Genomic DNA, 15979 nt, shown 5'->3' on the forward strand with positions numbered 1-15979 from the left:
TGTATTCAAGACCATATGGCCCCTATAGAGGCCTCTGTATCTGTTAGACAAGAATAGCTCCTTTTATAAATCATCAGCACAGATGAAAAGATAATTCACTGTCCATTTAAACATAGTAGTTACTCCTGGCAATAAAAATCATTCCTGGAGTTCTGATCCTATGTTTGGGACTCAGGGGTATGAAAATTCATTTCTGCTTGGCTTTGATGCATGATTACTTATTTTTAAGCTTTATTATTATTACTTTTTAATGTTTTTATTTATTTTTGAGAGAGAGAGAGAGAGAGAGAGAGAATGTGAGCGGGGAGGGGCAGAGAGAGGGAGACACAGAATCCAAAGCAGGCTTCAGGCTCTGAGCTGTCAGCACAGAGCCGGATGCAGGGCTCAAACTCATGAACAGCGAGATCATGACCTGAGCCAAAGTCAGGTGCTTAACTGAGCCACCCAGGCACCCCATACTTATTTTCAAACTTTAAAACAATCACCAGATAATCCTCAACCGCAGAGATCACAGAATACCAAAAGGTCAATAATCAAAATATGAAAGCAAATGATTGCCTAGAAAACATGGCAGAGCCATTGTTTGCAGTCCTCTTGTTGAGTGCCAGGGTAACTTCTCCCTCTGCCCTGATGTCCTTTTCCCTTAGATTTTAGATCTTGTAATTTCTATACCACATAGGGTCCCACGGTCCATAATCTACCCCCATCCCTTGAGTGTATACTCATTCCAGGTTTGGAATAATGTCAGGGCCACTTGGTAGTTGAAAGTGACACATTGTTTCTTATATTTACAATCTGACTTTTCCATTTCCTTCAGTGTCTGATGGTCGGGCATGGCAGTGAGCTTCTTCTCATTGGGACCATTCAATCAGTATAGCTTCCCCACTCCACCATTAAGTGGGTCTTAAAACGAACACTCACACCTTCTTCTATATTCTTCTAGGCCTGATTTCCGTGGAAGAATTTCGTTCCATGTGGAAACTCTTCAATAGTCACTACAACATTCATATTGATGATTTTCAAATTGATGAGCTCGCTGAAAGAATGGACTTAAACAAAGATGGAAGCATTGACTTTAATGAGTTCCTAAAGGCTTTCCATGTAGTGCATAAATTGGATAAGTTGAACAAATCAGGTAGCGGCCTTGCTTAACAAGAGCTAGGGCTTTCTCTGCTTGTAAACCCTGGGGCCCAAATCACCGACACCATCTTTTCCCGAACCTTGTAATTCATAATCAGTTGTAGAGAAAACTAGACCCCCATTCGTGCCATGAGCAGATGTATAGTGTGGGTATTTGAGTCTCCAGTAAGCTGTAATTGGTAAGACTAGGTTAAATGTCAGCTGATAGGATTTGGCTCCAGTGTTAGGACTCATGCATTGCCAGGTAGAAACTGGGTTTGAGCCTAGTGTTGGCCTCCTTGACCAAGATACCAGAGGAGTTTGGAAACATGTTGAAAGGAACCCACAGAACCGCAGAGAAAAGTGCAACATCTGTGAATGACTGAGGGATGGGAGGAGGAATACCAAACTAGTAATGGAATAAAATATTTCCATCTTTAAACTGAATCTTTTTTTTTATTTAAAAAATTTGTTTTTAATTTATTTATTTTTGAGAGAGAGACAGAGTGTGAGTGAGGTCAGGGCAGAGAGAGAGAGAGAGAGACACAGAATCTAAAGCAGGCTCCAGGTTCTGAGCTGTCAGCACAGAGCCTGATGCGGGGCTTGAACTCATGAACCCTGAGATCATGACCTGAGCTAAGTCGGATGCTTAACTGACTGAGCCACCCAGGCACCCCTTTGAGCTGAGTCTTCTTTGGAGACCGTAAACTGGTGATTCTCAATCGTGGGGGAACCACCCTTGAGGGATGGGGGTCATATCAGATTCTTCGTGGAAGCTGTGGGAGTGGATTGTTTGAAAAAGCTTTTTTTTTTTTTTTCCCCTGTCTGTTGGAGATACAAAGTGAATACAATTCACGTTGAGCCCTACAATTAATATGGTTTGACACGGTCATTGGTGAGATGGGGCCTTGGTTATGCATACATTTTGCAATTTATTCTGGTATTCTGATTGCATATCAAACATAATAGGTTTCCCTTTAAAGGCGAGTATGTGTTTCATTGTTTTCTAATTTTGAGAACTTCAAGATCTGTCAACATGCCAAGTTAGATCTCCCGCAACCTTGCTTGATAGACGCGCCAGAAATAATGGATAAAATACAACAAATATATATATATATATATATATATATATATATATATATATATTTTTTTTTTTTTTTTTTTTTTTTTTAATGCATAGCTGAGCTGACAAGAAAGTAAAAGAAACCCCTACTGGGCAAGGGAAAAAAAGGCATAATTAAAACCAGAGCTATACAGAGCTATACTAACGTCGGACAGGGTAGGCTTTGAGGCAAAAAATATCATCAGGGGTAAAAAAAGGTCATTACTGAATGCTGAGAGGAATGCTTCACCAGGGAGACAGAAGAATTATAAACATATATGCATCCAATAACAGAACTCTAACATTTATAATGCGAAAATTGACATAACCAGTAGGAGAAATTGATAGAGATTTTTAATATGCCTGTGCCAGGAATTGACCATCTAAATAAAAAAGTAGTGTGTAGAGTTTTGGGCAACCTAATTCACCTAACTGTGGGCATGTGTACTCTGGAATCAGTTTTAGAGAATACACATTGTGTTCAAGCACACATGGGACATGTATAAAAATTGATCATGTATTAGACCACAAAACATCTCTCAAATACCAAGCAACCAAAACCCAAGATACTACATTCTCCGATGATAATGCAATTAAATTAGGAGACGACATAAGAAGGTAACCAGATTAATGAGTGCCAAGTGATATAACTGGAGCTCGACCAGAAATTGCAAAAAATGCTTCACAGGACTACGGCAAATAACTCTTTTCAAAAATAGGTGAATGGGCCGTTTTCTAGGGAAAACTATAATTTACTAAAGCTAACCGGAGAACAAAAAGAGGGTCTGAGGAGACATAACCGTTAAAGAGTGGGCTGGTGTTGCCACGTGTCCTTTTGGCCGGCTGAACTACATTTCTCAGAATTCCCCTGTCTCACGTGTTTCTGCTTAAGATGGGCGGCCAGGGAGATTCTTGAGTGGTCGGGAAGGCAAAGGAGAGTGGCGGTCGTGGCGTGGCTCCCACACGCTGTTGCTGGCCCGCGAGTCACTTTGTGGGTGTGGAGGGGCTGCTAGGCTGGCACTTGCTCTGAGTTGCCCTGGGTCCTCTGTCAGCTTCTTTGATTCCTGGCCCAGGCGTGTCTTAGCTCCCGGCAGAAGGGCCCTGGCTTCTGCAGGATGACCTCGTCACCAATCACCAATCACCAACAGCGGAGACTAAGAGTGGGCTCAGTCTTCAGTCCGCTCTTGTGGAGTGCCAGCCTGTGCTCGTGTGTTCCAGCCTGCTTCCCCTTCTGCCTGCCCACCCCGTGGACTCGGAGCTCCGACACCAGGTACGGCGGCTTCCGGAGCCCGCTTAACCAGCTCCCGCATTTGCATAAGCCCCTTCTAGTGGTTCCGTATGTATACACATACACACATGGATCGTCCCGGCTCGGCCTCGGGTTGAACCCCGACTGATACAAAATTTCGCGCCGAGAGTGGTTCCAAAAGAACAGAATCTTAATGAGTGCTCCGAATGTGTACAACCTGATGTATCTGGAGCCCCTGCCCCGTTGTCTCCTATGAAAATCCGCGGATGATCCCAGGATAGCGGTTTTAAGGCAGTCCGGCATGAGTCTTTCTTTTTGTTGCTTCCTGAATAGCATTTGGTTATTTCTTCTTGGCGTTCTTTCTGGAACTCTCATTTTCTCTCCTGGGCTTCCAGTCGCGAATTAATTATTTGCCTTTGTTGGAATTTTCACCGAAAGAATATACTTTGATTTTCCTCAAGATTGGTAACTAATGTCTATTTAGTGCCACGATTTTGTAGTTTTGTGCTTTGTGTTGGTGATTTCGCCGTTGAAAGCGGCCCTCAAACATAGTGCTGAAGTTCTTGCTGGTGTTGTTCCTAAAGTGCAAGGAGGCCTTGGCGGGGCGGGGGGAGAGACAGGTGTTTCAGAGAAAACAGGTGCGTTAGATAAGCTTCCTTCATCCGTGTTGATGAATCATCTATGTGTATGAAATGGGGCGTCTGTGAACAGAAACACACGTACAATGAGGTTATGTTACTGATCATTTGATGAAAATCTTGTGACCGAAGTCTCACAGGGACCGAGCCCTGTATTTCCCCAGGAGCGCTGCTTCAGTGTTCACGAAAGCAGTGGTTGCCGCGATTGTATAGAACACAAATACTACAAATAACCAGAATGGACTGTATTCTCAAAAAAAAAAAAAAAAAAAAAAGAAATGGTTTTCCAGACCGTTAAGCTCTTTCATCCGCTGGAAATGATTTTGGGGTGTGATGTGGAGGCACCGTTTATCGAATAGTTCGTTCTTTTTTTTTTTAATAATTTTTAAGATTTATTTAGAGGGAGAGTGTGTGTGTGAGTGGGGTGGGGGAAGGCAGAGAGAGAGAGAGAGAGAGAGAGAGAGAGAGAATCCCAAGCAGGGTCCATGCTGTCAGCACAGAGCCCTACACGGGGCTCCACCTGGTCAACCTAACCGAGATCATGACCTGAGCCAAAATCAAGAGTTGGCACTTAACCAACTGAGTCACTTGGGCGCCCCTTGAATAGTTCATTGTTTCCCACTCGTTTGAAATGCACCTGTGTCATATAGCAAGCTCCGTTTCTAAGCTGAGGATCCGTTGGTCTCTGGTCTGTCTGCTCACAAATACCTCACGTATTTTAACGCTCCAGCTTAGAGTAGTCTTTGTACCTGCCATTAGGAGCCCCGACCCCTCCCCGATCTTTATTCTTCGTCAGAATGTCTCGGGTCCTTTAGTCCTCTGTATACATTGTAGGACTTCTGTGAAGGAGCCACCCAGGCGCCCCTCTTACAATCTTTTTTAAAAGATTTATTCCAAGATACATTAAGGGGTCTCACCTATTTCTTTCAATTTCTGCTGGCTCTTGTTTTTTTTTTTTTTTTCATAGGGTTTAGTTCTATTCGGATTTGTTTTCTTCCTTTCTAGTCCTCAGTCATTTTATGTGCATTTCTTTTATAATCCCTTTCTGGCTATCTCCCTGTATTTCGAGTTTATGGGGGTATAATTGTGTGTGCAGACTCTTGATCCGGTTGGATTGTTCTCTCCTGGGCTTGGCCATTTTTTATTGTAGACATCTCGTTAGCAGGGTTTGCGTTTTGTTTTTGGTTTTGTGTGTGTGTGTGTGTGTGTGTGTGTGTGTGTGTGTGTAAAATCCCATGATATTTGGGATGTGGGCACAATTCTTCAGAGAAGTTTTTTGTTTGCTTCTGCCTTGGGGCCGTGGTAGTATCACTGCTTGAGGAATAATTCTGTTATTTTTTAGTCTGGAGTTGCTGAACTATGTGGGTAGAGTAAAAGCAATGTGAATTGTGGTCCTGTGGCTTTGAGTTCTCAGAGAGCTTTTCTTTATTTTCCCCCACACAAAGCCCTGTGTCCCGTAGTCTCTCTTGTTTTCAGATCTTTTCATAAATAAAAGAGTCCTCTAAGGGGCTTGGCTTTGTGCAAAGTACTCAGTTCCAATTCCCTACCTTCCAAAGCTTCATTTACTACTCCTGTGTGGGAATTAACACCAAACCCCTGGGTTCTGGAGACAAACACCCTCCCCCATTAGCTTAAGCACCCACTCTGTGCTCTTTCATTTCCCTCTTTGTTTTTGGCACCTGGGGATTTGCTTTTATTATTTGTGAGCTTAGCTGCACATTTGTCATAATTATGTTATATTTTACCCTGTACTTGTAGGTGATTATAGTAAAAGGATTTTCAAGTTGTCTGAGTCCACCATATTGCTAGAAGCCAATAAATAGTCTTTTGGTATCTACTGCTATTTGTTAATAATCTTGAGGCTTCATGTTTTTACTTGGACAATGAAGTTTATAATAGGCCACGGTGCTTGAATTACACAATACTGTCATTTAGTGAATCTCAATTTTTAAAATTTTTTTATTTTAGAGACAGGGCAAGTGAGGGAGAGGGGCAGAGGCAGAGAGAGAATCTCAAGCCGGTTCCACACTTAGCAGTCTCGATCCCATGACCCTGGGATCATGACCTGAGCCAAAATCAGGAGTCAGGCACTCAACGAACTGAGCCACCCAGGCGCCCCTAGTGAGTCTCAGTTTTTACACTTTGGTAGAACATATTTCTAAATAATTTTCCTCTTTAATGTTTGTTTTTTACATAAATGGAATATTATACATTAAAAAAAACAGGGGCACATTTTTTCCTCTTTTCCCTCTTCTCCCCCAACATAAGCATGGCCCTCATCATCCTGTCTCACTCACTCACTAACTCACCATGTTAACCTACTCTATGGCCTTCCATATTTTCATCTGTCCCATGTGAACTTGTACAGACCTGTATCTGTCCTCATACAAGCATAGATTTACACACACAGTAATACATAAGGTGGTTTGATTATTATATGCTATATAAAAATGGGGTTATATTATACATGTTTTTCTGCATTCTTTTCTCAACCAATAATACCTACTTGAAATCCCTGCAAATTGTAATGGCTCTAATTCTTTTTCTTTTTTGAATACACACATCAGTGAATACACCTATGTAACCAGCACCCAGATCAAGAAACGGAACGCAACCAGTGTCCCGGGATCCCCCAATCCCCCTCATGCCTTCTTCCATGTATCTCTTTCCCCCCCCCCCACACCCCCATATAAGTGCAACTATCATCGTGACTTGTAACAGCATAGATTTGGCTTTGGCCTCCTTTGTGCCTGGTGTACATGGAATCATTCAGTACATCCTCTTTTGTACAACTTGGTACCATGACATTCATAAGGTTGTTGTATGTAGTTGTAGTTTGTGCCTTCTGGTTAGTCTATAATATCCTGTTGTGTGAGTATACCAGCAGTTATTTATTCTACTGAGAGACTTTGGGGTAATGATGGACGGTGCTACCATGAACATTTTGTTCATTAATTGGTTCTTTTCAGTGGCTATATAATAATTCCGTGCTACAGAGGACCACCCTTGATTTGGCCAGCCTGCTTTTAGTAGGTATTTACTTCGTTTCCAGGTCTTGACCACTAAGGCAAAGCTGCAATACATACTTTTTATTACATTTATTTATTTTTGAGAGACAGAGAGAACACAAGTAGGGGAGGCGTAAAGAGAGAAGGAGACACAGATCCAAAGCAGGCTCCAGGCTCTCAGCTGTCAGCACAGAGCCCGATGCGGGGCTCGAACTCACAAACCGCGAGATCATGACCTGAGCCGAAGTCAGACGCCCAACCGACTGAGCCACCCAGGTGCCCCAAAGCTGTAATACGTATTGCATGTGCCTACATAGGGGTACCAGTCCATCCCTCCCGATGGGACAGACGGCCAGAAGTTGAATTGCTGGTTAGTATAGTAATCGTCTTTCAAAACTGAGAGCTGTTGTTCTATTGTCTTCCCCAAATTCGGTGGCAATGCCATTTCCATCAGACATGTTTGAAAATTCCTTCTCCCTCAACTCTACCAGCATGAGATGTTATAGTTCTGGTTTGTGAATCTGATGGGTATGAAATGACATCTCATAAGTACTTTAATTTTTATTCTCTACTAGAGAATTTGAGCATCTTTTCATGGGTTTGGACACGCTGTTCTGTGGATTGCATGTTCATTTTTTTGCTCACTTTTTGAGCTTTTAATCTTAGCAGTTTGTAAAATATTTTTGTACAGTATAGAAGTTAACCCTTTGTCATTTGTGTTAGAAATGTTTGTCCACATCTTTCTGTCTGTTGACTTTGTCATATTATCTTTGCCATACAAAAGTTCTTATGCTTTAAATAGCAAATATACCATATGTGCTTTTTTCCTTTCATAATATGCATTTTTTATTTTCATAGGGGTATAGTTGACACGCAATGTTACATCAGTTTCAGTTGTACAGTGTGATTCACCAAAGTGTGTAGCCCTCATGGATGCTGATACACGCCTGTGACTGTACCATTGACGGCATTCCCTCTGCTGTGCCTTTTATTCCCATGATTTACTCATTCCGTAACTGGAGGCCCGTATCTACTACTCCCCTTCGCCATTTTGCTCAACACTCGCCCCTCGCCCCTCGCCCCTCTGAGAGCCATCAGCTTATTCTCTGTATTTATAGGTTTGATTCTGCTTTTTGTTTGTGTATTCATTTGTCTTCTTTTTAGATTCCACTTACGAGTGAAATCATGTGATATTTGTCTTCCTCAGTCTGACTTATTTCTCTTAGCATAATACCCTCTAGGTCCAGCCATGTTGTCTCAGATGGCATGATCTCATCCCCCTTTATGGCTGTGTAATATGCCATTATATGTATTATACAACCCCCCCCCCCCACACACACACACACATCTTCCTTATCCATTTATCTGTCAAGGGACACTTAGGTTGCTTCCATATCTTGGCTATTGTAAACAATGCTGCGATCAACACAGGTACGTATATCTTTTTGAAGTAATGTTTTGTTTTCTTTGGATAAATACCCAATAGTGGAATTCTTGGATCATATGGTAATTTTTAATTTTTCAAGGAACCTCTATACTGTTTTCCACAGTGGCTGCACCGATTTGCATTCCCTCTAATAGTGCTCGAGGGTTCCTTTTTCTCCCCCTCCTCACCAGCACTTGTTACTTCTTGTGTTTTTGATTCTAGCCATTCTGAACAGGTGTAAGGTGATCTTTCATTGAGGTGTTGATATATATTTCCCTGATGATTAGTGATGTGGAACATCTTGTCATGTTTCTGTTGGCCAGCGGTATGTATTCTTTAAAAAAAATGTCTATTCAGGTCTTCTGCCCATTTTTTAATTGGATTTTTTGGGGGTTTTTTGGTGTGGAGTTGTACAAGGTCTATGTATTTTGGATATTAACCCCTTATCAGATATATTATTTGCAAACGTATTCTCCCATTCAGTAGGTTGTCTTTTTGTTATGTTGATGGTTTCTTTCACTGTGCAAAAGCTTTTTACTTTGATGTCCCAATAGTTTATTTTTGCTTTTGTTTCCCTTGCCTTGGGAGACCTATCTAGAAAGATGTTGCTATGGCCGCTGTCTGAGAAATTACTGCCTGTGCTCTCTTCTAGGATTTTTATGGTTTCAGATCTCACATTTAGGTCTTTAATCCATTCTGAATTTATTTTTGTATATGGTATTAAAGGTGGTCCAGTTTCACTCTTTTACAGGTAGCTGTTCACTTCTCTGAGCACCATTTGTTGAAGAGACTATGTTTCCCCCGTTGTATAATCTTGCCTCCTTTGTCATAGATTGGACAAAGGATTCGGCATGTAATTGAGTTTATTTCTGGGCTCTCTATTCCATCCCATTGATCTTTGTGTCTTGTTCTGTGCTGGTATCCTGCCATTTTGATTATTAAACTTTGTAATGTATCTTGAAATCTGGAATTGTGATACGTCCAACTTTTTTCCTTCTTTCTCAAGATTGATTGCTCTGGCCATTTGGGGTCTTTTGTGGTTCCATGCAAATTTTGTGTTATTTGTCCTAGTTTTGTGAAAAACTGTTTGTATTTTGATAGAAATAGCATTGACTCTGTGGATTGGGTAATATGGACATTTTAACAATATTCTTCTAATCTATGAGCATGGAATATCTTTCTGTGTCATTTTGAATTTCTTTCATTAGTGTTTTATAGTTTTTGGACTACGTGTCTTTTACCTCTTTGGTTAAGTTTATTCCTAGGTATTTTATTCCTTCTGGTGCAATTGTAAATTTCTTCTTCTTCTTCTTTTTTTTTTTAGTGCTTATTTTTGAGAGAGAGAGAGAGAGACAGAACATGAGCGGGGAAGGGCAGAGAGAGAGAGAGGGAGACAGAGAATCCGAAGCAGGCTCCAGGTCTGAGCTGTTAGCACAAAGCCAGACGTGAGGCTTGAACCCACAAACCACAAGATCAGACCTGAGCGGAAGTCGGACGCTCAACTGACTGAGCCACCCAGGTGCCCCAGCAATTGTAAATTTCTTAATTTCTTTCTGCTACTTTGTTATTGGTATGTAGAAATGCTACACATTTTGGGGTATTGACTTGGTATTTTTAAATTTTACTGAATTCATTTATTATAGTAGTTTTTTGGTCATGTCTTTAGGATTTTCTATGTATAGTATCATGTCATCTGCAAATAATGACAGTTTAACTTCTTAACCAATATGTATTCCTCTTCTTTTTCTTGTCTGATTGCTGTGGTTAGGACTTCCAGTACTATGTTGGATACAAGTGGTGAGAGTGGACATCCTTGTCTTGTTCCTGATCTTAGATAAAACGCTCCTAGTGTTTTACAATTACGATGTTAGCTGTGGGTTTGTTAAATATGGCCTTTATTATGTTGAGGTGTGTTCCCTCTAACCCTGTTTTATTGAGAGTTTTTATCATGAACGAATGCTGACTTTTGTCAAATGCTTTTTCTGCATCTGTTGAGATGATCATATGATTGTTATCTTTCATTTTGTTGATATGTATCACGTTGATTAATTTGCAAATATTGAACCATCTTTGTATCCCTGTAATAAATCTCATTTGGTTGTGGCGAATTATCTTTTTAATGTATTGTTGTATGTTGTTTGCTAATATTTTGTTGAGGATTTTTTCATCTATGATCATCAGGGATATTGACCTGTAGTTTTGTTTTGTTTTCCTGTGTGTGTGTGTGTGTGTGTGTGTGTGTGTGTGTGTGGTCTTTGTCTGGTTTTGGTATCAAGGTTGGCCTTGTAGAATGTATTTGGAAACTTTTTCCTTCCCTTTTATTTTTTGGAATAGTTTGAGGACAATAGGTGTTGAGTTTCTTTAACTGTTCGGTAGAATTCACCTGTGAATCCATCTTTTTATTTTTGGGTAGTTTTTTGATTACCAACTAAATTTTGTTACTTATAATCTGTTCAGATTTTCTATTTCCTCCTGGTTCAGTTTTGGAAGATTATATGTTTCTAGGAATTTATCCATTTCTTTTGGATTGTCTAATTTGTTGGCATATAAGCTTTCATAGTATTCTCTTATAATTCTTTGTATTTCTGTCGTGTCAGTTGTTACTTCTCTCTTGTTTCTGATTTTATTTATCTGGGTCCTTTCTGTTTTTTCTTGATGAATCTGGGTAAGGCTTTGTCAATTTTGTTGAACTTTTCAAAAAACCAGATTTTGGCTTCATTGATTTTTTTTTTTTTCTATTTGATTTGGGTTTTTTTGTTTTTGTTTTTGTTTTTTTTTAGTCTGTACGTCATTTACTATTGCTCTTGTTTGCATTATTTCCTTTCTTTTACTCACCTTGGGCTTTATTATTCTTTTTCTAGTTCCTTAGGTACAAGGTTAGATTATTTATTTGAGCTTTTTGTTTCTTGACATAGGCCTGTATCTCTGTATATTTCCCTCTTAGAACTGCTTTCACTGTGTCCCAAAGATTTTGGGCTGTTGTGTTCTCAGTTGTTTCCATGTATTTTTTTTTTTAATTTCTTCTTCGATTGCTTCACTGACCCTTTGGTTGCTTAGTATCATGTTATTTAGTTTCCATGTGTTTGTGTTTTTTCCATTTTTTTATGTGTGCTTTATTTCTAGCTTCATACCATTGTGATTGGAAAAGATGCATGGTATGATTGCAATCTTCTTAAGTTTATTGAGACTTATTTTGTGGCCTAATATGTGATCTATCTGGAGAGTGTTCCATGTGTACCTGAAAAGAATGTCTATTTTGTTGCTTTTGGATGGAATGTTCTGTATATAGCTGTTAGGTCCATCTGGTCCAATGTGTCATTCAAAGGCATAGTTTCTGTGATTTTCTGCCTGGATGATCTATCCATTGATGTAAATAGGATGTTAAAGTCCCCTACTATTATTATATTACCATCAGTTTCTCTCTTTATGTCCATTAATATTTACCTTATGTATTTAGATGCTCTAGTGTTAAGTGCATAGATATTTGAAATTGTTATCTACTCTTACTGGATTTATCCTTTTATCATTATGTAATGCCCTTCCTTGTCTCTTGTTACTATCTTTTTTTTTTTTTTAAGTCTATTGTGTCTGATATAAGTATTGCTACCCTAGCTTTCTTTCCCCACTCCATTTGCATGGTAAATGTTTTTCCATTCCCTCACTTTCAGTCTGTATGTGTCTTTTTTTTAATTAAAAAATGTTTTAATGTTTGTTTATTTCTGAAAGAGAGAGCACAGGCGGGAGAGGGGCACAGAGAGAGGGAGACACAGAATCCGAAGCAGGCTCTAGGTTCTGCGATGTCAGCACAGAGCCTGACATGGGACTCGAACCTACAAGCTCTTAGATCGTGACCTGAGCTGAAGCCAGATGCTTAACTGACTGAGTCACCCAGACGCCCCCAGTCTTATGTGTCTTTAGGTCTGAGGTGACTTTGCTGTAGGCAGTATATAGATGCGTTTTGTTTTTTTATCCATTTCACCACCCTGTGTCTTTTGATTGGAGCATTTAGGTCATTTATATCTGAAGTAATTATTCATAGGCCTGTATTTACTGCCATTTTGTTATTTGTTTTCTGGTTGCTTTTGTAGTTCTTCTCTGTTCTTTTGTCTCTTGTTCTCTTTTTTTGGGGATTGATGAATTTCTTTAGTGCTATATTTGGCTTTCTTCTTATTTTTTGTGGTTCCTATATTACATTCTAAGTAAATAGTCTGTATTAGTTTATTGTCATTTAAGTTCAAATACATTCTAAAAAAAACCCAAAAACCAAAACACAGAAAAATTTTTCTCTTTCCCCTTCTTTTCCTTTTTACTCCCTCCTCTGTGTTTTATGTATATGTTGTCATATTTTATATCTTTTTATTCATCATTTTCTGATGTCTGATTATGGACATTTCTTTTCCACTTAAAGACGTCCCTTTAACATTTCTTGTAAGGGTGGTTTAGGGTTGATAAACGTACCTTTTGTTTGTCTAGGAGAACTGTATCTCTTCTTCAAATCTGAATAATAACTTTGTCAGGTGGAGTATTCTTGGTTGTAGGGTTTTTCCCTTTCAGCGCTTTGGTTACATTGTTCCACTCCCTTCTGGCTTGCCAAGTTTCTGCTGAGAAATCGGCTGATAGCTTTATGGCGTTGTCACTTGAAGGTAACTTTTTGCGTTTCTCTTTCCGCTTTCAAAATTCTCTATCTTTAACCTTTGACACTTTAGTTATTGTGTGTGATGGTGTGGACCTCCTCAGGTTCATCTTGTTTGGAACTCTGGTGCTTCTTGGACTTGGATGTCCTTTTCTTCCCTAGGTTGGGGAGGTTTTCAGCTATTATTTCTTCAAATAAGTTTCCTACCCCTTTCTCTCTTCTCGGCCTCCTCCCCTTTCCCCCCTCCCCCCCATAATGCAAATGTTGGTCTGCTTGGTGTCTAAGAGATCCCTCATCCTCATTTTTAAAAATTCTTTTCTCTTTTGGCTGTTCAGCTTGGGCGCTTTCCATTGCTCTGTCTTCCAGATTGCTGATATGTTCTTCCGCATCTGCTAATCTGTTGATTTCCTCTAGTGTTTTTACTTTTATCTCTGTTACTGTATTCTTCAACTCTGATTGGTTCTTTTTTATATTTTCTATCTCTTTATTGGCGATCTCACTGAATTCTTCCACTCTTCTCTCCAACCCAGTGAGCATCTTTATGACATGTAAATTCTTTATCAGGCATATTGTTTTTCTCTGTTTCATTTAGTTTTTCTGAGATTGTTTTTCTTGTTCTTTTCTTGAACATATTTTTCTGTCTCCCTGTTTTGCTTGACTTTCTGCGTTTGTTTCCATGGATTAGATGGAATGGCTACTTCTCCTAAACTTGAAGGAATGGTCTCGTGTTTGGTCATCTCCTATATCAACTGTGTGTGCTTGGTGGCTTTTGCTGGCCGGCTGGAGCTGTGGCTGGCATGGGCTGGGGGCACGGGGGTTCCATGTAGCAGGTGCCCTGTCAGGACAGCTAAAACTGAAGTGGATGCATGCTGCAGTGTCCAAGGATCTATCCCCTGAGGGCACTCCAGCAGGATCGTTGAAGCTGAAATAGGCACAAGCCAGAGTGTGCCATGGTGCTCTGCAAGGGGTGCCTTGGTGGGGTGGCTGGAGCTGATGTGGTGTGTAGGGGAAGAGGTCCTTGAGCTCTCTGTGCAGAGATGGCCTACTGGGATAGCTGAAAGTAAAGTGGGTGCTAGCTGGGGAGAACCCAGGGCTCTGCCCAGAGAGGGTACCTTGGCTAGATAGCTGACGCAGAAATGGATATAAACCAGGGTGTTCTTGGACTCCGCACAGAGGTTGCTCTGAAGGGCTGGCTGGAACTGAGGTAAGACACAGGCTGGGAGGTCCTGGGGTGCTTTGCATAGGGGGCACCCTGGCAGGACAGCTAAAGCTAAAAGGAGCATGGGCGATGTGATCCCTGGGCTCTCCCTGTAAAATGTGCCCTGGTGGGACGGCTGAAGCTCACTGGGGCACAAGCCAGGGTGTCCCAGGGTGCTTTGTGCAGCGGATGCCCTCGCTAGGCACCTGTAGCTAAGGCCAGTGCAGGCAAGTGGGTTCCAAGGCACTCTACACAGGGGGCGCCCTCGCGGTGTGGCCGAAACTGATGCAGGCACAGGCCTGGGGTTCCCGGGCACTCCATGCAGCTGGATCAGAAGCCAATGTCCGCTGAGATGTTCTGGCGTGCTCTACATCAGCGGTGCCCTAGCAAGCCATCTGAAGCCAAAGGGGTGTGGGCCTGGGGTATTCTGGGGTACTTTGCACCTGTGTCACGTTGGTGTGAGGGCTGGGCCCGTAGTGAGTGCTAACCAGGGGTATCCCAGTGTGCACTGCCCCGTGGTCACCTTGGTGGAGCAGCTGGAGCTGGTGTGAGCTAGAGGCCCAGGGTTTGCTGAAGTGGCAGGCAGTTAGCGGGCCCCGATTGTGCATCGGTCTGTGCTTTCAAGGTAGAAGGGGAGTATAAACTACGTCCGTTAGCCCTTCCCACCCAGAGCGAGTTCCAGTAGAGCTCCCCCACCACTGGGTGGAGCTCTAGGGCAGACACGTTTATTATGCTCGTTGCCTTTTCTCTTTTTTGAGAGAGAGAGAGCGCGGGCGTGCGCAAGCTTGAGCGTGCAAGCGCCCACCTGTAGGTGAGCAGGGGAGGGGCAGAGGGAGAGGGAGAGAGAAAATCTTAAGCAGGCTCCATGCTCAGCACGGAGCTTCACGTGGGGCTCCATCGCTTGACCGTGAGATCATGACCTGAGCTGAAACCGAGGGTTGGACACTTAACTGACTAAGCCACCCAGGTGCCCCGCTAGTTGCTCTTTTAAATTGTGGCTCTTTAGAGAAAGAAAACAATAATTACGCAATTAAAAAGAAAGAAAAAAACAGAGCCAAACCAGAATAAGACAAAAAACTCCCATGGCTTATTTTCTATGCCCCAGCGCTCCCGGGGCTGGTGTGGGCTTGCGAACCCTGTGTGTTTGTTTTTATAAATTCTGTAACTGCAAAAGGTCTCGTTCTCTCTGGATGACTTAGTTACTCTCTTGGATTTTCTTGCAAGATTTTTATTTTTTTGCCTTTAAGTCCTTAGGTCCAGGACTTTGTTTTACATACTATAATCTATTGTTTATGTGTATGTTCTTTCATACGGATACCCTGTTGTTTGTTGAATAGTTCATGCTTTGCTACTGAATTGAACCACCAAACTTGTCATATCCTACCTATTTCCCTATCAAATCCTACCTATTTCTCAAATATCCCAATATTCTAGATTTTCTAGATGTTTCCATTAATTTTTGTTTCTGTTACACTAATGTTAAATTGATTTTTGTGCTTTATAGAATTCCCTCATTTGTGTTAAGGCCCCTTCACTGTTCCTTTCGTCCTTCTTAGCTATTCTCAGACATTCATTTCTCTATCTGAACTTTAAGATAACTTTATAG

General features: G+C 41.2%; 1 protein-coding gene across 3 annotated transcripts in view; it reads left to right on the forward strand.

Annotated features, from left to right (window-relative positions):
• PPEF1 (protein phosphatase with EF-hand domain 1) overlaps positions 1 to 1547 on the forward strand; it is a 108178-nt gene extending 106631 nt beyond the window's left edge. For all 3 annotated transcript variants that reach the window (XM_027054561.2, XM_053202127.1, XM_027054562.2), the window contains one exon: positions 944 to 1547. In XM_027054561.2, the coding sequence (XP_026910362.1) occupies positions 944 to 1152 (209 nt within the window). In that variant the 3' untranslated portion in view covers positions 1153 to 1547. The remainder of the gene's footprint in view (positions 1 to 943) is intronic.
• The last annotated feature ends 14432 nt before the right edge of the window (positions 1548 to 15979 follow it).

Source organism: Acinonyx jubatus, chromosome X (assembly GCF_027475565.1).
Source record: "Acinonyx jubatus isolate Ajub_Pintada_27869175 chromosome X, VMU_Ajub_asm_v1.0, whole genome shotgun sequence".
In the NCBI taxonomy this organism is placed as follows: Eukaryota; Metazoa; Chordata; class Mammalia; order Carnivora; family Felidae; genus Acinonyx; species Acinonyx jubatus.